We start from the raw sequence: 25,013 nt of genomic DNA, 5'->3' as shown, positions 1-25,013 counted from the left end.
CAGGAAGCCAGATTCCGGCTGAACATCAGGAAAAACTTCCTGACTGTTAGAGCAATGCAACAATGGAACCAATTCCCTAGGGAGGTGGTGGGCTCTCCCACACTGGAGGTGTTCAAGACGAGGCTGGACAGCCATCTGTCAGGGATGCTCTGACTTGGATTCCTGCATTGAGCAGGGGGTTGCACTCGATGGCCTTGTAGGCCCCTTCCAACCCTACTATTCTATGATCCTGTGATTATAAGACCTGAATATGAACGAGTATGGCTATCCTTTTCCCTATCTAGCGGTAGTGGGATGTGCGCTATGCTGCTGCAACATCACTGCAACAACAGTCTCCTGTGGCGGCTGTCACTATTACTCCTTTAATGAGAGACAGTCAAGGCTACAAAGATAAACAGCCTGGAAAAAAATAAAACTGATCGATGAGAAAGGGGAGCCGCCATGCCCTTGCTTGACCCGGCCACATTCTGAATTCTATCCAATGTTACTCTTCAGTCTAATTCATTTCAGCGGTCCGCTCTAAGTAAGACTAACATTGGATTCAACCCTCTGTCGCTGGCAGAAAAAGGTATCTTACAGGAAATATACAAACTTTTCAGAAAAGTTAAATTCCCGCCACCATCGTCCCTCCAAGCACAGCCCACCAAAACGTATTCCTATACCGACCTATTGTGCTGTACTCGAGACCCTAAAGAATACCGGAAACCAGGAGGCGTCAGTAACGATACCCTCTTTCCTCTCTCTCTCTCTGGTCAGGATGAGATTTCCGGAGTAGAAGCCTATCTATTTTCAGGCGAGTCTCTATGATCCGACTGTTGACTTCGCCCTTCTCGCTCTGCCGCCCAGTCCCTCCCTCCCTCCCGGTGAGCATGCGCACGGGCATAGCGTGCCATAGCAACCGGAGCAGTAGACGGTAGCAACCAGAATCATAATAATGGTGAGTCCGCTCGAAGGCTGCTGGGGGAAGGGAGAGCGGCCTGAGGGACTGGGCGCGCGGTGGCTGGGCTCGGCGAAGGCAAAGCGGATCGTGGGTTGCGCCGGGAAGCCCCTAGGGGAACGGGTGGACTAGATCGGGGGTGGGGGAAGTAACGATGAATAATGGAGGGAAGGGAGAGGACGGAATTGCAGCTGCTAGGGCTGGGGCTACGGAGCTGCTCGGGGAGAGGGAGGAATCTGCCAGGCCTGGAGGAACAGAGGCCCTGGGTTGGGGTGCAGGGGAGAAGGGAGGACCCCATCGGACAGAGGGGAAACAAACAGGGCCTGTGTGAAACCGGCTGGTGGAGGTGAGGAGTTGCTGGACCACTCAGGGCTTGAGGACAACTGCTTTAAAAAGTTCAGGACGGGATGTTCCAGCTTGGTGTAGGTTGAAGCAAGGATGATGGCGGTGGCAGTAAAGGAAGGATCTTCTCTCTGTTTTCATTCACTCCCTAGTTGTGCAAATGTGACCTGGTCATCATCTCTCTTGTGTGAGTTGAAAATTCTCCAGTTCAAATCTCTCTTCAGTAGCGTGGCCTCAGGCAAGCCAGTCTTAGCCTGTCACCTGTAGCATGGTGATAGTAGTACTGATTTACTGTAAAGAACTGTTTGAATGATGACTGAGGGTGCTTCCAGAGGAGGCTTTTAGTGTGCAATTGCCCTGCCTCAAACATGGAATTTTTGACAGGGGGTCCAGATGATGTTGCCTTACATTCGTAACCCTCCTGTGTTTTCCCACAGCTACTGCTTTCTTGTACCACTAGAAAATCTGTAAAAAAGGGAAAGACTAGGTGCATAATACCTTTTGTGTTGGTAGTGCTAGGAGCTGTCTAACTGGAAGCACTTTGAGGTAATGTGGTGCTGTCGTAAAAACTAATAAAGATATTAGGGCATGAGGTCTTATTAGCCAGAGGCATCTTAATCAGAAACATGAAGTGAGCTCCTAAAGGGATAAAAAAATCTACTGTGAGTATAGAGAGATATACTGGGTGATTTGCAGTAGATTGATAAAAAGGTTTTTGGCTCCCAGTTACTTAACAATAGCAGCAACAAAATGACTCCCCTCTCCCCAAATTGTGCTGCTGAAATGATGAAGGCGTGGGATAGCCAGGAGTGGGTTTTTGTATGGAAGAACTATGAACTCTGTTCAGTTTCAGGGCTCTGAATTCTTTAATTCTGAGTATGTATTTTACACCAGGGTCCGGTTAGTGGATCCTTGGGTTCTACTTAAAAAACAAAGATAGATCCTCAAGCTTGAAGTTTGCCCGCCTCTGAGACAAGGTTACCCAGAATGTTTTTCTCTTGTCTTTGATTTGGAGATCATACCTATGATGTTTGAATCCTAACAATTTTTTCTCTATAGGAAGAGAGATCCAAATAGTCCGTGTAAATTAATCATCATCCAGGAGTCATCTGAGTGTCAGAAGTTGTCTTCAGTAGAATGGTAAATAAATACTTTGAAGATAGACACAAATATAGAATCTGCATTAGTGAGCTTGACTGAAATTGCCATTCAAATAACTTTATTTAACATGCATCACCACAATAAATTCAGGACACAACGCTTTTGTGGCTTATGCTTACATTCTCTGCTTTGCATCCTATGGAGTTTTGCATTTTACTGTAGACTACTCCCTTCAACCCAGTACTCTTTTAGGCAGTTGAGCAGAACTGCCTGAATCTATCTTGGGTTTTAACTGCTGCAATATAAAGGCAGCAAAGCACCTAAAGCTGTGTCCAAACCAAGGCAAAGTTAGAGAGGACTTCCTTTCTTGCATTTTAAAAGCCCCTTAAACCCCTTTAATGGATGGATTTGGGGGAATAAATCGTAGCAGTGCAATGGGATGAGGTTGTTTCCATAATCAATAGGGACTGAGGAGCCTAGTCTCTGTACCTGATTGGGCTGTAAAGCAAGTATATTTTGGGTCACAATACTGTATTCTGTCCTCAATCCCTCTTACTTTTGGTATAGCTGCTGTGAAGCTCAGTTACAATGGATATATATTTTGTGGCATTGCTGTCTCTAGGTAGGAGTTTGCAGTCTTCTGTGTTACAGAACCTTTCATTAGGCAGAATCTTTCATCAGGCAGAATGGAAAAGTAGCAAATTGTAACTGGAGTTATTACAATTGGCTGCAAATGCAAATAATGTCCATCCCTTCAGGTTGAAAGGACAAAGAATAAAGCAATAGTCTTCTGAAAGCTTCATAGAAACCATGACATTGGCCTGGTTCATGCATAACGACAACCCAGGGTATGATCTGGTTTGCACATAGCAACAACCCAGAGTATGGGTTCAGTGTGACCTGATTTGCATGACACAACAGCCCACCGTGGCTTAATTTACCAGCGGGGGCTGTCATATCATGCCAGGTGCCCATGGTCACTGAGCTTGCTGTGGCTTGTTATGTGTGAACCCTGCAATATGGTTTAACTATGGGTTGTTAACCACAAACAACCCAGACTTCACAATCCAACAACAAACCATGGGTTCTCTTCCTGGGTTCTTCATGGTTAATAACCCATAGTTAAACCATGGTGCTGGATTGTTGCACATAACAACAATCCATGATTCAACAACCCACGATTCAACCAGGGGAGGCTGGTGGATCTGAATTCAGTGGGGCGGAGATTCCATTCTGGTTTTTTGTTACAACCAGACAGAAGTCTAAAGGAGATATCCAAGGTGCTAGGCCCTATCCCCAAAATGGGGATTTAGACTTCTGGCTGGTTGTAACTAAAACCCAGAATGGAATTTCTGCCCCACCAAAATAGATCCACCAGCCTCCCCTGAATTAAATGACAACCCATACTCTAGGTTGTCATTACTTACAAACCAAGCCTATATTATTTAGTTAATTATATTCTGTAAAGCAGATTAGTCTTGTCTTGTGTTATTCAATTAGCTTCATGGCTTTTAAAGAATTTGAATCGAGGCCTCCCTCATATAAATGCAACTCTATCAACTATACCACATCGTTTCCTTTGATTGATTAATTCTAAAATAGACAAGTTAGTGCTTTAAAGCCTACTTGTGGATGGGCTTAAATATAAGAAACAGCAGTGCTCATATTTTAAATTTATAAAGATGACCTGAAACACATAGCTGTGGTTATCATACCTGTTAGTAGCATTTGTACATGGTGATTATGAGAAATCAAGGTCTGATAGAGTTTTTTTTTAGGTACTGTGGCAATATATGGTGTTTTATTCCAAGTAAAAAAAAAAACCTTTTATTTGATTCATGCCGTAATAATATTGTCCAGATAGCTTTTTGTTGATACTAGTAGGGAAATTGTCATTATAAAAAACATTTTAAACTGCATTTAATGGGCAAAAGCATGTTTTTCATTGTCAGAGGTGAGGAAATTATTTTTTAAAAAAACTTTGGAACCTAAATTATTTTTTTTTTCGCTCTACTATCCTGAAATCTGGTTGAGTATCAGTTTTGCTGTATGCTGAACAAAAATTGGAGTTGCAAGCTTTAATCAATTATTAATGGAGAGCCAGTATGATGTCATGGTTAGATTGTTGGACTGGGACTCGGGAGTTCTGGATTCTAGTTCCCACTTGGCTGTGAAGCTTTCTGGGTGACTTTGGGCCAGTCACTGACTCTCAGCCTAACTGACCTCATAGGGCTGTTGTGACGATAAAATGGAAAATTGGAGGACCGTGTAAGTCTTTTAAACTTGGATCTTCCATTTTTGCTGTGATGTGTTAAATAATGTGGAATATCTCATATTCCTCAATTTGATGAAAATTTGTTTCAAGAAAGCATTTTTCTCTTAACAAAAAATTTAGCTTCTGTATATGATATTGTAAATTATTCATCAAACTGGCCCTTGGCAAGGATATCTTATTTTGTGGTGTGTAAATGTATTTAAATATAAGTGATATCACTTGAAAGCCAGAAAATTAACTGACTGCCTACATTATTCCAATAAAAATTACCTTCCTGTATTTGTTTCATTAGGCAAAAGCAACAACTATTAAGGAAGCTTTAGCCAAATGGGTAAGTGGAAATATGGAATCTAATGGATTTTATTTGTCAAGGACAAGGCGTTTGTTAGATTTCCCCCCTTGCAGTGATGTAGAAATAGCTGTTTGCAAGGAAGATATGACTGAAATAAATCTATGTAATAAAACTTTTTTATTCTTTTCCATCACTGAAGTTTTGTATTTGAGACTCTATATACTACTAGTTCTAGTTAATATTTATATAGCATCAACAATGTACTGAACTGTGTTCTGTACAGAGACATTACATAGTCATTGCTTGAGGGCTTAGAATCTTCATTAAAGAGACAAGACACAGCATGAGTAATTTCTTTTCTTTAATAATGAGTCTCCTTTCAGCCTGAATAGATTTCAAGATGTCATAATGAGTAGCAGGGAAAAGGAGAGTCAAATGGCAGCAGAGGAACAGTTAAGGCAGCTTTCCCCAATCTGGTGCCCTTTACAAGTCCCATCAGCCCCAGCCTGCATGGCAAGTGGTCAGAGATGATGGAAGTTATAGTCCAAAACCTCTGTGGGGCACCAGGTTGTGGATGGCTAAACTAAGGTGATGCTAGGCAGGTTTGGGGGAGGTTTTGCTAAAGAAGTAGGTACAGAAGGAGGAAACTGAAGCTCTTTGATTAATAGGGGTATATATGTCTAAGCATAAGGCACAGTATGATAGGAAGCCTTGGAGAATGAGATGAAGGAAGCTGTATGAGAAACGTTTGTGCAGAATAATAGGAGAGAGGAGAAGAGAAAGGAGAGACAAGGGAATGAGTCTTAGGGCAGAGAAGTGGAAAGCCTTATAAAGCAGGGATTAGAAACTTGTGATTGATGCAAAGTGTGATGATGAGCCAGTGTAAGGGTGATGTAATTAGGGAAATGTGTTTGCTTCAGTTTCCTATTAGGTGTTCGATAGATCTTCTGCCAGCTCATTTTTTTTCTCATATAATTAGCATTTCAGTCTAATTACTAAGGAGGCAATCTCTTCTTCAAGGGAAAAAAAGGACAAGTACAACCACCCTGCATAAAGACCTGGTTCACATGTAACACTGGGCAGTTCCTGGGTTGTTTATTCTGCAGGAATTGCAGGAGGAGCAGAGCTTGTGAGCCATTTCTGTTTTCAGTTAACAACCCAGGTACTTCTCGTTACATGCGAACTGGATCAGAGAAAATGCTCTAATCTTGCAGACTTAAATTGCTTTCATCAATGACTTCTCTTCTTTCTCCCTTTAAATTAACTAATACAAGCTTTTTCACACTGTTAAAGAGTTTGCGTATTAGTATAATATAGCATTTATTTAGTGCAAACAGTATAATGGCCCGTATAATGTTCTGCCTGCAGAAGTAAGAAGTGTTATAACTCCATTTGAGAAAGGCTAGATGCACTCTATAATGGAGGCTGTTAAGTACATTGCTGCATTTGCAAGTAACATTAAGCCATGGTTTATGTTAACCATGATTTATTGCTTTAGCCATGAATTGTCTTACAGATGAACAGACAACCCATGGCTTGTTTTCCTTATTTCTGGTTTGTTTCTCTTCTACCTATTTTGCCAGCCTTCAGAGTGGTTCCGTTTTCAGGCTGCTGTAGCCGAGTACCTCTGTTTCGGGGGGGACAGCAGTGCAAACAAGATGAGGATAAGCCACAGTTCTGGGTTCAGACATCATGACAAGCCATGGTTTAAACAAGCCAAGCTTCATAAGCGAACAACAAACTATGGGTTAACAAACCATGGCTGATTTGCAGGGTGGGTTTGGACAGATTGGCTGCATTCGGATGTCAGAACAACCCAGATTTTTTTTTTAAACCCTGGATTGTTGTGAACAAAGTAGATGTGAGCGAGCAAGCTTGCTGGCTTCTGCAGGCCGATCACTGCCCTTACAAACAGGAGGAGCTAAACAACCCAGGAATGCTCCATCCCTGGGTTGTTTACTGTGATGTCTGAACTGGGAATTCTGGGTTGTTGGGGGAGGGACAACACAGAGTTGGAACCCTGGGTTGTTTTGTCCCAGCAGGACTAAAAACCCTGGGTTGTTTTAATGTCCGAACACAGTCAGTGACAAGCTAGTTTTCTGCAAATTATATCATGGCCAATTTAGCGTTACATGCGAGCTAGGCCAATGTTAAGGTCATTCATTGTAACATTTTGAGTTTTTCCTGATAAACTGCTGGTGAATGGAAATAGATGTCAAGGAATGGAGTACTCTGTCTGTGCCTTGTCCTTTTCACATTCTTGTAGTAACAGGATTTGACACTCTCAGAAACAGGTTACTGGGCTATATGTGCCCACTGGCCTGACCTACCACAGCTGCTATTATGTTCTTACATTAATAGAAGTGCATATTTAAATGGGTGGGTAGAAATAAAAATGCTTAGGGAAGCCTCTAATCTGGTTGGATATGTGAAAAAATACTGGGTGGGATATAACAGTTCTTCTTGTATCTTTTGAGAATGTTATTGTTGTTATTATTTTGAGAGAGAATGCTGCCCGTTTCTATTAAAACTTTTTGTGAGACTTCATTGCAAATTCGGAGTTCAGTCAGGGCCAGTTCATGGCCAGGGAGCTTTTCATTCTGGTCCGGACTGCAGTTTGCTCATGGCAAACAGGTTTTCTAAGGGCTTTCTTCCCAGATTGCCCTTGAGCATAATATCCCAAGCCTTCCAGTACTGGGTTAAGAGTGACAGTGCACCTCCCCATATTCTGGGTCTATAGCATCCCCAGATCAGTGCAACCAGTTTGTCATAGATTTATGTGAGCGAACTGCTTTTTAGGCTGAAAAAAGCATTTTACCAATACACTCACTGGTTATATGAACTAGTACTCAGCCAACATTAGCTGCAGCTGAATGTGCAAGTTCTTCTGCGGCTTGAATGCATTGTTAGCAAATATGTTTTAGAAGGATTCATTTTTATTTCTCTTGAATACAATGAATTGAATATTTATAACCGTAGATTGAAAAGAATGGCCTCTTTTCTCTCCTTAGGAAGAAAAAAATGGTCAGAAGCCATCTGAGGCCAAGGAAGTGAAACTCTATGCACAGGTTCCCCCTATAGAGAAGATGGATGCATCTCTTTCCACTCTTGTTAACTGCGAGTAGGTTCTGTATGTTGAAAGAGAGAGTGGGAGCCACCTTAGGTTATTGATCAGTACCTCTAAGCAGAGCTTCATACCCTTTTCTTCCAGGACTTAGCTTTTTCATAAATGCTGTCTTTTCAGCCAGATAACCTCATGTGTACATAGGCTTAATTCAGACATCATGGCAAACCATGGTTCACAATAATCACTGTTTAAAACCCAAGCCATGGCTTCAGCTTCCAAATGTAGACGCTTAGGAATGCTTGTCTGCTTTCATTTTCACATTACTCAGCACTCCGGTCTGTACTGAGTGCTTGGCCTCTAGAGGCAGAGCAACAGTTGTAACTGTTCCATTCAGACCTCACACCAAAACATAGTTGTCATAAACAATGGCTTGCAAATGTCCTCACACCAATCCACTTCAAAGCATGGTTTCTGATTCTGGTGTGCCGGCCAATCACAAACCATGCTTTGTCAATGTAAGTATCACACAAAACTAGGAGCAGGCACCTGGTGCCCCTAGGGCTGCATGCAGCCCTTGGTCTGATTTCAAAAGCCATCAGTTTGGACCTCTGGCACAAGTGATAAGTTGTTCTTCACACAGCATATAGATAAACTAAGAAATTTACTTTTACAACACCATAATGGCTGCGAACTTAGATAGCTTTAAAAGGGGATTAGACAAATTCATGGAGCATAAGCTAATCAATGGCTATTAGACATAATGACTATTTATTACTTCCAGTATCAGAAGTGTATACCTCTGAATATTAATTACTGAGGTATATCATGAGTGGGATGGTGCTATTGTGTTCATATCCTGCTTGTGGGCTTCCCATAGGTATCTGGTTGGCCACTGTGGAAACAGAATGTGGGACTAGTTATAGGTCTTTGGTCTGATTCATCAGGACTCCTATGTTCTTAAAAACAGGTTGCCCCACCCATCACGGGCTTTAGCTGTGCTGGCATGCAGCCTCCAACAGGTTACCCCTCCAAATGGAATGTATACTTTGAGAGAAAAAAGGTTCCCCACCCCCACGCTAAGTCATAATTAAGTTTTGTAACCCAAGTTTGGCATGATCTTTGAACTGGGCACTAGTTATTCTTCCATTTCATATTGGTCTCACTTGCCTTGTAGGACAAAATGCTTAGTGTCTCTGAGGATGGTATTCATGGAATCATTGGTATATTATGTTTAGGTTTCAAATGCATTGGTTATCTTGTGTTCTTTCTCTAGTACATTGTTAAAAGAAGGTTAGACAACCTCTCTCAAACAGGAAGCCCGAGAGTATTTCCCTGATGAGTGTTTAGTGTGGGTCACATGCACAAATAGAGAATTGTGTACTGACTGTTGGCAAAGTCTATAAAGTCATGAACAGGTCTCTTGTTATGGAGTGGTAGTCATACCGAGGCTCATTTCTTATAGCCAAAAGAAGTATAACAACACAAAGGAAAATATATTGTCAAAACAGTTAACCGTTATATATAATTGCTATTAAAAAGAAAGAAAAAATATGTACAGCTATTCCCCTTTGGACTTCTTTCCCTGGTTCCTGAGAGAGGCTGCGTTTTACTTGTAGTGCAGTAGGGGAAACTGCTCCTAGTTCCATGTTCAATGGAAAGTTGTTCTGTGTTGCAGAACCTGGGTCCTGGCAGAACAATTTTTTTCCTCATGCAAGCCGATCAGTAGAGACTGAATTAAAAAGCTGTTCAGCCAATCATTCTTCACAGGTCTTGCCCAATCTTTCTGATTCCAGATGCTGTCTACCCCTACCCCCATTGTCCCTGCTCTCCCCTCAGCTTAGGCAAATGATTCTCAGCCTGGTTGAGATGCTGTAGACAATATAAAGAACATATAGCAAGATACACAACTCCACAATTTGAGCTAATAGTGCTCATATTTAGACAGTCATTTTGTGATAAACATTGAAAGCTTAGTGCAAACCTAAATCACCACGCATGAGAGTCCTGTAGGGTTTGTGTGAACTCATATATACGAAGAGGTATATGAGACAGAGTACTCAAAACAAATGTTAATGGTAAAGAAACACTGCTTCAGTAAGTTAAGTGTTGCTATTAACATATCATTCTCTGTTTTTTCCACTTCAAGAAAGCTCTCCTTATCTACAAACTGCATTGAAAAAATTGCCAACTTGAATGGGCTAAGTAAGTGATATCTGAATGATCAGTGTATATTTTCCAGCTGCTTCTTTATATGTATCTTCACTGTGACTGTTCTGATACTTCTCCTCCCCCAAACCTCTGTTAGCAGCAAGATAAGGATCAGGTCTCGGGTTGTGTGCACCCACCTGCTCTGCGTTGCAAGCTTCACCCAATTCCTATGTGTTAGACGGTAACAACCGTACCAGGAGATCCCATATATTTTATATCATGGGCTCAGGGAGACCCTATTTTTCAAAGCAGCATGTGAACAGACCCAAAGTTTATATTTACTGACTGATCCTATTTTTAACAATTGATACCATCTTAAAAATGAGCTATTTAGTGTCAGTGTTTCTCACTGAATGCAGCAGAATCAGACATAATCTGAAAACCAAGACTTTACTTGGAATCTAAATAAGCAATAGCATTTTAGGAAGCCTTGAATAATTATACTTGGCTGATGATTGGATGATAAAATTCTGCATGCTATAGTCCCTATTTCTCTGGGTTGTGACTCATAGCACTGTTTCATGTGCCTGTGCACACAGGCACACACACGTACAGAGTGGTATGGGTCCATTTCTCTGGTATGATCTCGTGCCACTGGGGAATGTGTGTGAATATCCCAAACGTGCAGACAGGTATATTTCTGGTTTGTTTTATACCTGTATAGTGCCTTTTTGAGTACCATAAGCAACGTCCATCAAAGGGAGGTGGGGTTGCATTGTATGTGAAAAATACATATCTCTGCACAGAAATACAGGAGGATGAGCTTGGTAGTCTCATTGAGAGCATCTGGATCAAAATAAATGGAGCCAAGAATAAAAGGAATCTGCTGACTGGAGTCTACTACTGGCCACCCAATTAAGGAGAAGACGAGGATGAAACTTTTGAAAAGCAAATAGCCAATGTTTTAAGGAAGCATGATGTAGTAGTAATGGGGGACTTCAATTTCCCCGATATTTGTTGGGAGACAAATTCTGCAAAACATGGCCCCTCCAGGAAATTCCGGACTTGTGTGGAGGATAACTTCCTCCTACAGAAAGTAGAGGAAGGAACTAGAGGATGGGCTATCCTTGACTTGATCCTAACCAACAGAAATGACTTAGTGGATAAAGTAGCACTTAAAGGAACTCTGGGGCAAAGCGACCATGTTATACTTGAGTTCATGCTTCTAAGGGAAGCAAAAGCTGAGTGGAGTCAAACGCGTACCCTGGATTTTAGGGAAGCTGATTTTAATAAACTCAGAACAATGATCAGTAGGGTCCCATGGCAAGCGACGCTAACAAGAAAAGGAGTCCAAGATGGGTGGGAGCTTTTAAGAAAGGAAATTCTCAAGGCACAATTACAAACAATTCCAACAAGAAGAAAAGGTGGAAGACAACAGAAGAAGCCAATGTGGATTCACAAAAAGCTTAAAGATGACCTGAAAACAAAAAAGGACACATATAGGAAGTGGAAAGAAGACCAAAAAAACAAAGGAAGAGTACAGGCAGGTAGCACAGACTTGCAGGGATGGTGTCAGGAAGGCTAAAGCTGAGAACGAGCTGAGGTTAGCAAGGGATGCTAAAAACAACAAAAAGGCTTTCTTCGGTTACATGCATAGTAAAAGACAGAGGAAAGAAATGGTGGTTCAGCTATTAAGGATGGCAAAATGATAACAGATGACAAAGAAAAGGCAGAGGTGCTCAATTCCTACTTTGGCTCAGTCTTCTCCCAAAAGAAGGTCTATAAGCCCCCTGGCAAAGGCGAAGTAGGCTGAAGGGACAGGATTGCAGCTTGAGATCGATAGGCATATGGTCAACGAACACCTAATTACTTTGAATGAGTTCAGATCTCCAGGGCCAGATGAACTGCATCCTAGAGTAATAAAGGAACTGGCAGAAGAACTCTCATAACCACTGTCTATTCTCTTTGAGAAATCATGGAGGACGGGTGACTGGAGGAGGGTTAATGTTGTCCCTATCTTCAAAAAGGGTAAAAAGGAGGAACCTGGGAAATACAGACCAGTCAGTCTGACATCAATCCCTTTGAAAATTCTGGAGCAGATTACAAAGCAATCCATCTGTCAGCACCTTGGAAACAATGCAGTGATTACTCGAAGCCAACATGGATTTGTCAAGAACAAGTCCTGCCAGACGAATCTGATCTCATTTTTTGATCAAGTAACCTCCCTTGTGGACTGTGGGAATGCTGTGGACATAATATACCTTGACTTCAGCAAAGCTTTCGACAAAGTGCCCCGTGATATCCTGATGAGCAAACTAGCTCAAAGTGGGCTAGATGAAACAATGATCTGGTGGATCCGCAGTTGGCTACAGAATCGGACTCAAAGAGTGCTTATCAATGGGATCTTCTCAAACTGCGGAGAGGTCACGAGCGAGGTACTGCAGGGATCAGTCCTGGGCCCAGTGCTCTTCAACATTTTTCTTCATGACTTGGAGGAGGAGGTGCAGGGAATGCTGATCACATTTGCAGATGACACCAAATTGGGCGGGATAGCTAATACTTTGGAAGACAGAAACAAAATTCAAAATCTTGATAGACTGGAACACTGGGCAGAAAACAACAGAATTAAATTTAATAGGGATAAATGCCAAGTTCTGCACCTAGGAAAAAGAAATCAAATGCGCAGTTACAAGATGGGCGATATGTGGCTCAACAGCACTACAAGCGAGAAGGATCTTGGAATTGTTGTCAATCACAAGCTGAATATGAGCCAACAATGTGATATGGCTGCAAAAAAGGCCAATGCTCTTTTGGGCTGCATTAATAGAAGCATAGCTTCCAAATTCCGGGAAGTACTAGTTCCCCTCTACTCAGCACTGGTTAGGCCTCATCTGGAGTACTGTGTCCAGTTCTGGGCACCACACTTGAAGAAGGATGCAGACAAACTGGAGAGGGTTCAGAGGAGGGCAACAAAGATGATCAGGGGACTGGAAACAAAGCCCTATGAAGAGAGACTGAAAGAACTGGGCATGTTTAGCCTTGAGAAGAGAAGACTGAGGGGAAACATGATAGCACTCTTCAAGTACTTGAAAGGTTGTCACAGAGAAGAAGGCCAGGATCTCTTCTCGATCATCCCAGAGTGCAGGACATGGAATAATGGGCTCAAGTGACAGGAAGCCAGATTCCGGCTGAACATCAGGAAAAACTTCCTGACTGTTAGAGCAATACAACAATGGAACCAATTACCTGGGGAGGTGGTGGGCTCTCCCACACTGGAGGCCTTCAAGACGAGGCTGGACAGCCATCTGTCAGGGATGCTCTGACTTGGATTCCTGCATTGAGCAGGGGGTTGGACTCGATGGCCTTGTAGGCCCCTTCCAACCCAACTATTCTATGATTCTATGATCTCTGCAATATTCATTATTATTTGGCCATGAAGCACTGATTAAGACAGTAATTTTATTGGCAACATTGAAAAGACAACACTGGTTAACTCCCACATTGGGCTAGCAGAAGTCTGCTACCATGACGGGACTTTCTCCCTCTCTCATCCCCCCTGCAGCTCTCTCTGCCACCGGAAAAATCTGCTCTGAAGACTGTCCTAGTCTTCTGGAGCAGATGTTGAGGGCACATGGGGGGCTCCAGGGGGAGGGCACATGGGGGGCTGTCCCCTTTCCAGTTCTGCTGACGGAACTGCTTCCATCAGCAGAGTGACGGTGTTGGATCCAATCCTCTATACTAAATTATTTGTTTCCTAGGTATTCAATCCTCTCATTCATTATACTTCTTGCGGGGAAATATGACTACTTTGCTATGTGGTTGCTTTGGAAAACATCCCACATAGTGGATCTAACCACATAAGAACCTGGTCGTCTGTAGGTGCCAGCTATATGGTGAACTGACTGTAGCACACTTCTGTTACTGTGCAGAAGTAGGGGAGGGGTGTGGTGATACTTGGCTCACTGCACGGCCAGAGCCTAGAGTTGACTGGCTGTCCATATGGTTAGAGCAACCATGCAGGTCAGTTCTGAGCAGCATCGGCTCAGTGAGGGGCCATCTGTTTCCATCCTTTGCCTTGACTGAATTCTTTTCCCTTTGACACAGCTGGATCGGTATAAACCTCTCCCGGGTGTTGTGTGTTTGGCCTGCATCAAGTGTCCACATTACTTATTTGACCAGTGTGGTAGAAAAATAATAACTTTTATTTCTGTTGCAGAAAACCTCCGGATTTTATCGTTGGGGAGAAACAACATAAAGAATCTGAATGGGCTGGTATGTAATCACACAGATAAGTCATTGCTTATATCATTGCAAACTAGTGAGCATCATATCCTTGCTCAGTAGCATCTGGTTAACAATGTTTAAAATATAACAAATGCAGGAATATTATCAACACTTTCAGCAACTGGCATATTCTCCACCAATCAGGAAAATTCCCATGCAGTTGTGCAGATATTTATTTATTTATTAAGTACATTTCTATACCGCCCGATATCCAAAGCTCTCTGGGTGGTTCACGAAATAGAGGTTCAACTTTAAAATGCAAGAATATAAATTAACATAAAATCTAAAACAAATTAAAATAGCCACAGTATAAAACCAAGGTAAAACTAACAGCAGAAGCCAATAGGAGTGCAAGGATCTAAAAGGCACTTTAAAGAAAGTTTAAAAAACTTCAGAGGAGTACTTTTGTTTCTTCTGTTTCTTCAGTGTACTCTTTAGGGACCCAACAACAATTTACTTCAGAATTGGAAAGTGCAGAGTACACTTTTCTTAGGCATTATTGTCTTACAGGAAGCAGTTGGAGATACTTTAGAGGAGCTTTGGATCTCATACAACCTGATTGAGAAATTGAAAGGGCTCCATGTGATGAAGAAGCTGAAGATTCTCTACATGTCCAACAATCTGGTGAAAGACTGGGGTAAGCCAAAGTCATTGTTTGTCTTCTGAAACATCTTGGTAATATATAGCAAGTTCGTTCCAGAAACTTAAGTTGGTGCAGGTGGTCACTGAAGATATAAAAATGTATACTCTGTCCGACAGCCTCAAAGTGGCTAACAAATCATATAAAATGATAAAAAATAAAATGTATTAATTTTAAACCCCCCACAGCAGAACAGTAAAGGCAAAAAATCACAGCAAGAGAATAAAACAAAATTTAACCAAGCTTTTGAAAGCTCCAGGTTAATAAAAAGGACTCAGCCTGGTGCTGAAAAGGCATAAGAGTAAGAGCCAGGCAAATCTCCCAGGGGGAAGAGCCTTCCAGAGATAGGGGGCCACAACCAAAAAGGTGCTCTCTGATAGCCACCCTCCTGACCTCCAGAGGAGGGGGCACTTGGGAAAGAGCCTTCAAGGATGACCTTAGCATACGGGCAGGCTTGTGTGGGAAAAGGCAGTCTAGGTCCCAAGCCACATAAAGCTTTAAAGGTAAGCACTAGCACTTTGAATTGTGCTTAGAAATGCGCTGGCATCTGGAAAAATTATGTATGGATTGGCAAGGTATGTTCCCAATTAATAACCTAGCTATGTTTTAGATTAACTGAGGTTTTTGAGCAGCCTTCAAGGGCAGCCTCACATAATGCACATTGCAGTAGTCTAATCTGGAAGTTCCCAGAACACAAATAACTGTGTCAGGCAATCTCCGTCAGGAGGAGCCACAGCTGTTGCATCAGCTTCAGCTGGTGAAAAGCGCTCTACACCACAAATGCAACTTTGGTATCCAGTGACAAACCTGGAACTAGCATTCCCTAGCCACAAACTTGATCTTTTATTGGGAGTGCAATCTTGTCCAGAACAGGTTCACCACTGGGCAGGCATACTGTCCAACAACATCTTTAATCTTAGCTGTAAGTCTTCACTGCATAATAGATATATCAGTACCTGCTTCAGCAAGGCATTCTCAATTCTTTAGAAGACATTAACGTCTCAGTTGTGTGGAACATGGTAGTATAGCTGTTTAAAGTCTCCAATTTGTGTTTTCTAGGCTTCTGATAGTAAGATATTGTACAATGAATAAGCGTCACTAAACGTCTGCTGGCTGCCCTTCTGGTCTTGAAAAAGAGACTTGATACAGCTGTGAGGATTTTCTTGTCCTTCATAACACACAGCCTAATTTCTGACTGTATCTCTTTGTGGCTGCAGCAGAGTTTGTGAGGCTGGCAGACTTGCCATTATTGGAGGACCTGGTGTTTGTAGGTAATCCACTGGAAGAGAAATACTCCACCGATTCACAGAGTGCCTGGGTTGAGGAAGCAACCAAACGAGTGCCCAAACTGAAGAAACTTGATGGTAAGAGCTGGGTAGGAGCTGGGTGGCATTTAGCAAATGAGACAGACAAAGTATTAACATCATCCTCCCATAAGAAGGTTGTGTGAGTTAGAATTCTTCTCTGCCCAGAGATTCAGTATATTGAGGTGCTTGTTGTGGTACTTGTTTTGTTTGTTTTTAGCTCGACCTGATCCCCTACATATTTATTTCCTGAAAGGTAATGTTTTAAAATACATATTTTTCTATGCAACCAAATTATCCATTATCAAGCTTCAGTAGAGGCCAGCAATTAAGACATTGCCATGAAAAATTATATTGTCTGTGTATATATATTGATTGATTGGTTACACTTAAATCCCACCTTTCCTCCAAGGACCCCAAGGCAGAATATATGATCCTCCTCCTCTTCATTTTGGAAAGAAACCTCCCAGAGAGCTTTGGCTATTGGGCGGTATAGAAATGAAATAAATCAATAAATAAATTTTATCCTCACAACAACCCTGTGGGGTACGTTAGGCTGAGAATCAGTGACTGCCCCAAAGTCATGCAAGTGAGCTTCATGGCTGAGTGGGGACTAGAACCCGGCTCTCCCAAGTCCCAGTCCAACACTCTAACCACTACACCACACTGGCTTTCATGTGTATATTTCTTTTTTCAAATCTGATATTTGCATTTGAAATAAAACAACTGGAATCAGGCAGCATTCCACAAATTCTGGGTGGCCTATGGTATAAAATATTATTAGACCTTGCTCTTAAGATAATAGGAAGAACATTGGGGAGCGGGGGGGGGGGGGCTCTTCCAGGCTGCTGGAACAGTTTGTAGTCAAGAGTGGGAAAGGGAAGAAGTTAATCAAGCATGGTGGAATCATGTGCCTTCCATTAGATGCTGATGACAGGATTCGGGCTTTCTCATTAGACTTTAAAACGATTTATCCTCTGTATTCTTGCACCTTGATCCTAACCATCTGTGTTGCTATAATATTGTGTGATGTTCGGCAGATACATTGGTCAGTCTGCTTACTTGCTGGCATGTTGTTAAGTCCAAACTGGGCTTTAGAGTGGTGAACTTTACTGTTTGTACTATTTTTCTCTGAAGTTTTATTAGTGATTTAAAAAACAACACCTCTCTCCCCTCTAATTTTTAGGTATTCCAGTTATTAAGCAGGAAGAAGGTGAAGAAGGAGAAAACTAGCATGACTTTTTCTTTTTTCCCATTAAGTTATTGATGTAACTCCAGCACTATACAGTATGTGAAACTTTTGTATAAATATGTCTTTGAAGAAAAACTTGGGTAACATTTTTAACTGACTCGTCTTCATGTTCTCCTTTCTCACCCAAAGAGTTATTTACCAAAACTGGGGATGCCAATTATGTGAAACAACTGTTTGTTTTTTGTTTGGTTTTATTTTGATTATGGACATTTACTGTTTTATTTAATTTAATACATGACTTTTGCAAGTACATACTGATTTTTTTTTAAAAAAACTTTATGTTCAGTATTTCTAGTTATGAGTACATTTGCTTAAAGGATTTGTTCAACATATTTTTTAACCATTTGAAAAGTGGAGGACAAAGAAACAGCATTTTGTATTAAGAATCTGTATACCATGTGCTTCTTTTAGCATCTCCTTTGTAAAGAAAGGACCTGAAATGTGGCATGCTTAAATGTTTGTCACAGTGTCTCATCTTTTTCCTCCCATTTGCTATGCTAATTATAGCCATATAGTAAGTAATTGATAACGTTGGTTTTGTCTATTATGAAATGAAGTCTGTGGCATGGATAAAAAAAAATGTCACTCATAGAGCACCCAGATCTTACCATATTAAGCTGCATTGGAACCTTAAACTGTAACATTTTGGGGGCCACTTACTATTTTTATATACAGTATTAGATGAAAGAATGGCGGCTATATATTTGTTGTAAATGAAGCCCTTCTTTTGTAAACAACCGTTTGATTTGATTTGCTGACTGAGTTTTCCTTTACATACTTCATTTTAAACAACAAGAGATTCCCAGGCTGAATATTACTGAAGGGCAAAGTCCTTCATTGCTGTGGTATTTGAGTAATCCAAGGAGGGTCAGCAGCTGTCTAAAGAGGCCTAAACCTTGCAGCTTATTTGAAAATAAGCTTCAGTTTCAGGCTTCAATCACTTGTAAATGACAGCTGAAGAAACTGCAGGAAGGAAAGGAGGGAAAGGGAGTGAGGATCTATCTGCTCACCTGCAGTTTATTTTTAGATGAAATGAAAAGGCCCTAAATGCTACCCCCCCCCCCGCTTCTGTAGAATTTTTATTGTACCATTGGATTTCTTAAGTCACTCCTAAAAGATGAAAAGAGAGAAAAAAGGTGTTGCTGTTTGCTGAAGACAACAATTAACCTTTTATGGCTTGCAGCAGTAAGTTTTCCCCTGCTCCAGTTTTTCCTACTTGACGATTTTGGCTCTGACAATCAGTTTTGATATTAACATTTGATGTAGAAGCATAAAAGCAAAATGATTAAAGGCACAACCCTAAGCATGTTTAGATGGAATAAGTGTGGAAAAATGTTGTAGGACTTTTTTTCTATCTAAGAATGCATAAGATTGCTCCTTAAGGCTGCAATCCTATGCACATTTACCTGGAAGTAAATTGAACTTGAATCCCATTGAACTCAACGGGGCTTATCTATGAGTAGGCATGTGCTGAATTGCACTGCCAGTGTACTTCATTTTACATAGTGATTTTCTACACACTGATCCCACACTCTAGTCCCCTGCCCAAAAATATTTGTACTTTAGCCTTTGGATACCATCACAAACTTTGGGATATGGCAGTTGTATAGCATATGTGAACTGCCCAGAGAGCTTCAGCTATTGGGCAGTATAGAAACAAACAAACAAACAAACAAATCTGGTTACTGACACAGTACTTTACCACACTGTCCCCAAACTGTTTTTTATTGGACATTAGCCAATGATTATTGTACTCTGATTAATCAGATCGGATGTCTGCAGTTAACTATCCTTTAAAGATAAGAATTCACCTGTAGTTTTGGGCTCATTCCTTCAAAGAACCCTGTTAGGTTCTCCATCTAGAATTTGATTAGTGCTGTGATGGAATTATTCTTTTTTACTATTGTGATATTAATTCTCTTTAACTGTATTTAAATGTGAAAAGAAATTTTAGGAATAATTTATTGTCCCTGCACTAGCAGTGTGCATGTGCCACTGCTCTGATTTTCCAAAAAACACAATTTTTTACTTCCATAGCTTATATATTTTATGCTGATTATTTCTATATATCTTTGTAAGCAAATAAGTTATTTTTTTAAAGCTATATTTACAAATTAGGCTTAATGTGTGACATTATTTTCCCAAGCATTACTTATTCTAACCTTTTGTCTATACATCAATTTAGGCTGCAATCCTAAAGACGCTTCCTAGGGATTTAAGTCCCATTGGGTAAAATGGGATTTATGTCTGAGTAAACATGCATAGAATTGCATTGTTAGTGGCCGACCAACGAGTTAGTCTTCTGTGAATGGATGAGTAAGGTTGACAGTTCTGACCTAGCACTTGTTTAACTGCTTGGGAACAATGAAACACTACATTGGTGTTCCCTGCCCTTGTGCTGCAATAGTTCATTTGCCTATTTCTTCTCCTTGCTGCTATAGGAATCAAGATTTTGCTTCTGCTATTCAGGAGGCAGGAGAAGCTGATAGGCTAATGGGTGTTGCAGCACAGGAACAAGAGGGGCCATTTCTGCATAATGCCTTGCTATTAAAGCAGTAGGTGCACTCTTGAGGTTAAGATATGGCAAAGGGTCTTGCAGGATTGTAAAAATACCAAATGCCAAATTCCAGTGACTTTTGTGGACTTATTTTCAAGGCTCGAATACTGTTTGATGCACTGTGGCTGATGTGATATTACCTTTGCAGGGGATGTGGTAATCTTAGTAGCCAAGTATAGCCTTCTTTTAGCAAACAATCCTTTCAGCTGCAGAATTCTGAGTTCTGTCATTTTGGCGCTTCAGAGTTACTGCTTACATGCATTGTCAGTTGTGCATAAATGTACTCAGGAAATGAGATGCAACACATTTAGGATAAGGGGGTAATATTTAGATGGTGCTTTCTTGTTTCTGAATCACATGCTCTTGCTAAAGCCTATAGGGCCAATAGCTGTGCTGCCCTGATGGAGATATGATTGTTCAGAAGACAGTGTTTCCTTTAACTTCCTCTGTAAATGCTATTACAAACAAAATAGTCACAAAATTGTAGCCTTTTTGATAAGCACACTCTTGTGGAGTGTTGTGGAGCATGTAAGATTGGGGGGAGGAGGTAAGACCAGCAAATATGAGCAACAAATGGATCTGCCCTTTAATTAGCAAAATTACTTTATTTAAGTGTTGGTGCTAAGCTTTCTTAAAATAACACATTCTTAAACTCCTACTGAAAGCTGGTGTTTCTTGCAGGAGATTAGCTGTAAAATGGGAAATTACTTTTCAGTCCAGCACCTTATTGTTGCTTTGGCTTAACCTAGAATTGTTCATAGAGAAGCTGTCCATACTGCCTAGCTGTCTGTATCTGGTCTGTTAATTTCGTCCTGTTGCCATCTACTTTAACATAAAGGATTTAAAGAAAACCAAGGGGGTTGAAGAGAGGAAGAGAAGAAAAAATAGAAATCCAAAGTAGCCCCCCTTATTGTATTTAACTTTATGGAAAAAATGCTTGCTTTCTTTTTTGCCTTCTAGCATCATTGTGGTTGAAACAATGGGCAGAAAAGGTTTTGGCCAGTTCTGTCACTCAGGTTAAAACACTGTTGGATTATATTAAGATATTTGAGACACTTGAGCTCATTTTTGGTGTATCTAGAAAAACTGTTATTGTGGAACAATAGTGCTAGGATCTCAAAATCATTTGATTTCAGCTTTCTTCCAGTACTAATCATAATGCATTTCCATATACACCACTCATGTTCCTCCCAGAATTGTGGGCTCAAATGTTTTTGTTTTAAAATGATGCTGAATTGCACTGTTGTATCCATGCTCATATACACATCCCCAAATAAATTTGGTGCGATGTATTGGAAAAGGTAGGGGAAGGGAACCAAAAGGATTGTTGCCAGGATTAATTACTGCTAAAAGAAAATTGTCAGAAGTTAGGAAGACATCTGGTGGATAGGTGCGTATGTGCAATGGTGCAAGTTCAGCATACAACGAAACTGAAAAGGCTGTGACAATGAAGGAAGTGGAGCAGATGAGCAAGAGAGTCTTCTCCAGGCTGAGGAAGGCCTTTATAGGCTTTTTGTGAGAAGAGGCAGGGTAACCTCAAAAATAGTGTATGAAACACTACTTCGGAATGCTGTATGGGATGTAGATCACAACACCAAATAATGCAAAGAAATACTGGCAGTAGCTGCCACTGTGGAAACACCTTTCCCCAAGACTCCCATTGAACAGCACAAGGTGTTGGCCTTCATCTTGATATTGGAATTTGTTGTGTGCAAGTATGATGAATATTTCATCAGCATTTCAGCTGCCTTTAGAAGGAAAGGGAAGAGAGCATTAACAGGCAGAATTTTGAATTATCCTCATGTAAAGTTTTGTAGTATGGGAAAAAGGTCACTACTAAGCTACTTTGGTGCTGTATCTTTCTGAAATTTGCCAAGCAGATTCTGTAAAAGGAAAGCTGTTAGGAGCATGTACAGAAGTGGTAGAGAAACACTGTTCTAGTATTTTTTCAGATACTCAGCAGAAGCTTTTCCATATGTTCCCTGACTTCCTTAGGACTGTTCCATGTTGCAGGAAAAAATTGATTCTCATGGGTGGTGTCCAATGCTGCCACTTTGCCTCCACTCACTGAGTCGTGCCAGTGGGACCCCCCAGTAACACTTCCTAAAGCAACTCTGGAAATGAGCTGAAACGCTTGTTTTTGGAGCAAGACAGGTCTACGGAGCTCCCTTCTGTGAGCTGTTCTGGCGTGCCCCATTCTGGAAAAGCTCTAATACTTTTCAGACCTCCATGAGGTCTGAAAAGCATTAGAGCTACATCCCACAGCAGAGGGTGGTGAAATTATTATCTGGCAGGTAGAGTTAGGAGTTTAAAATCCTTTTTGAATGGGCATTAGCAGAGCATCAAGTTGATTTGATATTGCTTTCAAATTATTCCAAAGGAATTAGTAGATTATAAGAAATTTTACTGGCCAGAAGCAATCACATGTCGGTGAAAACTTCCTTCTGCAGAAAGCTGGGAGAAAAAGAGCAGCCATTCCTTGCCTTGTAACAGATTACATGTACTATTGTGGAACTAATCAGAAATCCAGTTGCCAAAAACATGGCTTTTTAAAAGAAAAGATTTGCACTTTAAAATCATGCACTGGATGTTGGTGGATAGCAAACAAATGGTTAGCAGTCGCTATGTGGTAGCTCAGAGAAAAGGGCTGCGTGGTGAAGCAAGCAATCAAAAGGGCTTCTTTTCTTCACTGCGTTGAGCTGGAGCTATTTCATTTTGCCACATCCCTTGTGATTTAGCCTATTATATTGATCATGGATGGAAGGAGCACACATGTAAAAACTCTCAAGCCACGTTGAATCCTGCTGTCCTCATTGGAACTAATGTGGCTCACGTTAATCTTATTTAATGGAAGTTTACTGAATTTAAAATATACTGACAGCAAAGGGAGAGTTCGCTTGCTTTGTAGTCTGTCTGACTGCAAGTAGCTACTGTACATAATAATTTATACGAATATGTCAAATGGCATTTAAAGTAGGCAGCTCTTGTTTGTGAACTACTCTGGCTCCACTAGAAGACTGAAACAAACTCCAAGGTGGGCAGCAATTTTTAAACACCTAGTGGTGATTTTTTAAAATACATTCTAGTATAATTTTGTGGCATGATCATATTGTCAAACTTTATGTGAAGTTATTTAGATCTGTTTCTACATGTTGCTTTGTGAAACCTGTTCAAAATAGTAATAAACGTTTTATAAAAAGGAAAACATGTCTGTTATGTTCACTAGTAAATTGTTCACCCCAAAGTCAGGGAGGCAGTGGACAAAAAAAATTGTTAGTCTTCATTGTTTTTAGTATAACAAGAGATTCAGTTCAGAGTGTCCCTACAGCCATTGTAAACACAGGGGCTTCGATCTAGGCAGGTCTTGTACAAGTGGGAAAATAATTCCATATCCTCAAAATAGCCCTGTCAAGTTCTTCAGACTTCCTCATCCTGGTATAGTCCCCATGACCCATTCTAGAGGGTCCGTCAACCCTCAAGAGTGCCTTTTGGATGGGGGGGGGGGGGATATCCAGGCAAGTCCTGCTGTGCCAGTGGCGTTCCACTCAATGTTTTCTGGATCCAACCCTTAATATTCCACATTAGTATTCAACTTTGGCTTACTCTGCTATTGTAGAACTTAGTTCAAACATCTACTACATCAACAGTGTGGACTCAGTGCCCTGCCAATTTGGTATTAAAGGCAAGATAAAATTACTCAGAATACACCTAGTAATATGAAATTCCAAGACTAATCCTAGAAGTAGATAGTTCTGTGAATTATAGTATTTTAAAGCCAACATTCAAAAAGATAGAGATTAGTGCCTTAATAATCATGCAATACAGAAGCAACTGTTCTATTACTTGCCAGCTGTTTTAGTGCCTCATTGGTGTAGCTCAGAGTAGAAGTGGTTGTTCATGTTACATTTTATCTGAACTTGGCAACTTTTTGAGTTGCTGTAGATTGTTCTGGGTGATGCAGGTAATGAGAAAGTTGTCAGTGGGGATAATGCTGGTATTCACTATCCCTGTGTTCAAAATGATACTGTCTTGGCGTTGAATGGTCTTCATAGAAATAGAAAGACCTATAGTAGCTGAGGCGTCTATGGCTGTCCCATAGCATATATCGATGACAAAGAAAACCTCTCAAAGAAGCAGAGGAAGCTGGAGAGGTCTGTCTATATTTCCTCAGGGAATAATAGTACGGTTCTGGTTGGGAAACAGTGCCTAGACTCACCTCCTGATATCGAGCCCATGCACTGGACATCATCCGGGGAGTTACAGGCCCATGCAGTTTCTCCAGGATTGGTGTTGGTGATTGCATTAAGAGTCTGAGGCATCATCTGCACCAGGAGTAGTTGGAGCAGCATCTGAGTAGGCTCGGGCTGGACATCCATAAGACTTTATCCTATGAGCTGTCTTTCTCTTTTTCAGTGCTGGAGCTTGGGGGTTAGCCAGACGTTTGTTTCAGGACTTGGTCTGGTTGACCTGCATGGTATCGGCCGTCAGCATGGAAGAGCCAGTCTCAAGCTGTTGGTCTAAAAGGACGGCCAATGGAGTCAGCATTATAAGGGCTGGCGCTTTTGATACCGGGGACAGTTGCTCTGCAGCACTGTCCATAATATTGCACCGTGGAAGGAGCTGGGAAAGTTGGAGATTTCTTGCAAATGGCAGCCAAGGCAGTATTTAGATTCCGATTCAGTGTGGCTGGCTCTGCTGCCTTGAGGGTAGGGCATAGAGTGTGCCGCTCTGTTTCTCCTGGTCTGCGTTGCAAAGGCCTGGCAGTGGGTACAGGAGTCTACTTTGTGTGCCTCTCCGAGGCAGAAAAGGCAGTT

General features: G+C 41.3%; 1 protein-coding gene across 2 annotated transcripts; it reads left to right on the top strand.

Moving 5' to 3' along the window:
• The first annotated feature begins 781 nt into the window (after window positions 1-781).
• On the top strand, window positions 782-23,585 carry DNAL1 (dynein axonemal light chain 1). 2 transcript variants are annotated; one of them, XM_084847118.1, is made up of 9 exons: window positions 782-937; window positions 2,339-2,419; window positions 4,948-4,986; window positions 7,959-8,068; window positions 10,161-10,216; window positions 14,379-14,434; window positions 14,957-15,083; window positions 16,304-16,450; window positions 17,577-23,585. In XM_084847118.1, the coding sequence occupies exons 2-9, from the start codon at window positions 2,417-2,419 to the stop codon at window positions 17,621-17,623; spliced, it is 585 nt and encodes a 194-aa protein (XP_084703244.1). In that variant the 5' UTR covers window positions 782-937; window positions 2,339-2,416; the 3' UTR covers window positions 17,624-23,585. The 2 variants fall into 2 exon arrangements, with proteins under 2 accessions (XP_084703244.1, XP_084703236.1); XM_084847110.1 differs by lacking the exon at window positions 17,577-23,585 and having other exon boundaries at window positions 838-937; window positions 16,304-17,193.
• The last annotated feature ends 1,428 nt before the right edge of the window (window positions 23,586-25,013 follow it).

This window comes from Heloderma suspectum, chromosome 1 (genome assembly GCF_057233095.1).
Source record: "Heloderma suspectum isolate Gila_16-S chromosome 1, 16-S_ref, whole genome shotgun sequence".
In the NCBI taxonomy this organism is placed as follows: domain Eukaryota; kingdom Metazoa; phylum Chordata; class Lepidosauria; order Squamata; family Helodermatidae; genus Heloderma; species Heloderma suspectum.
This window is presented reverse-complemented; position numbering and strand designations above follow the sequence as displayed.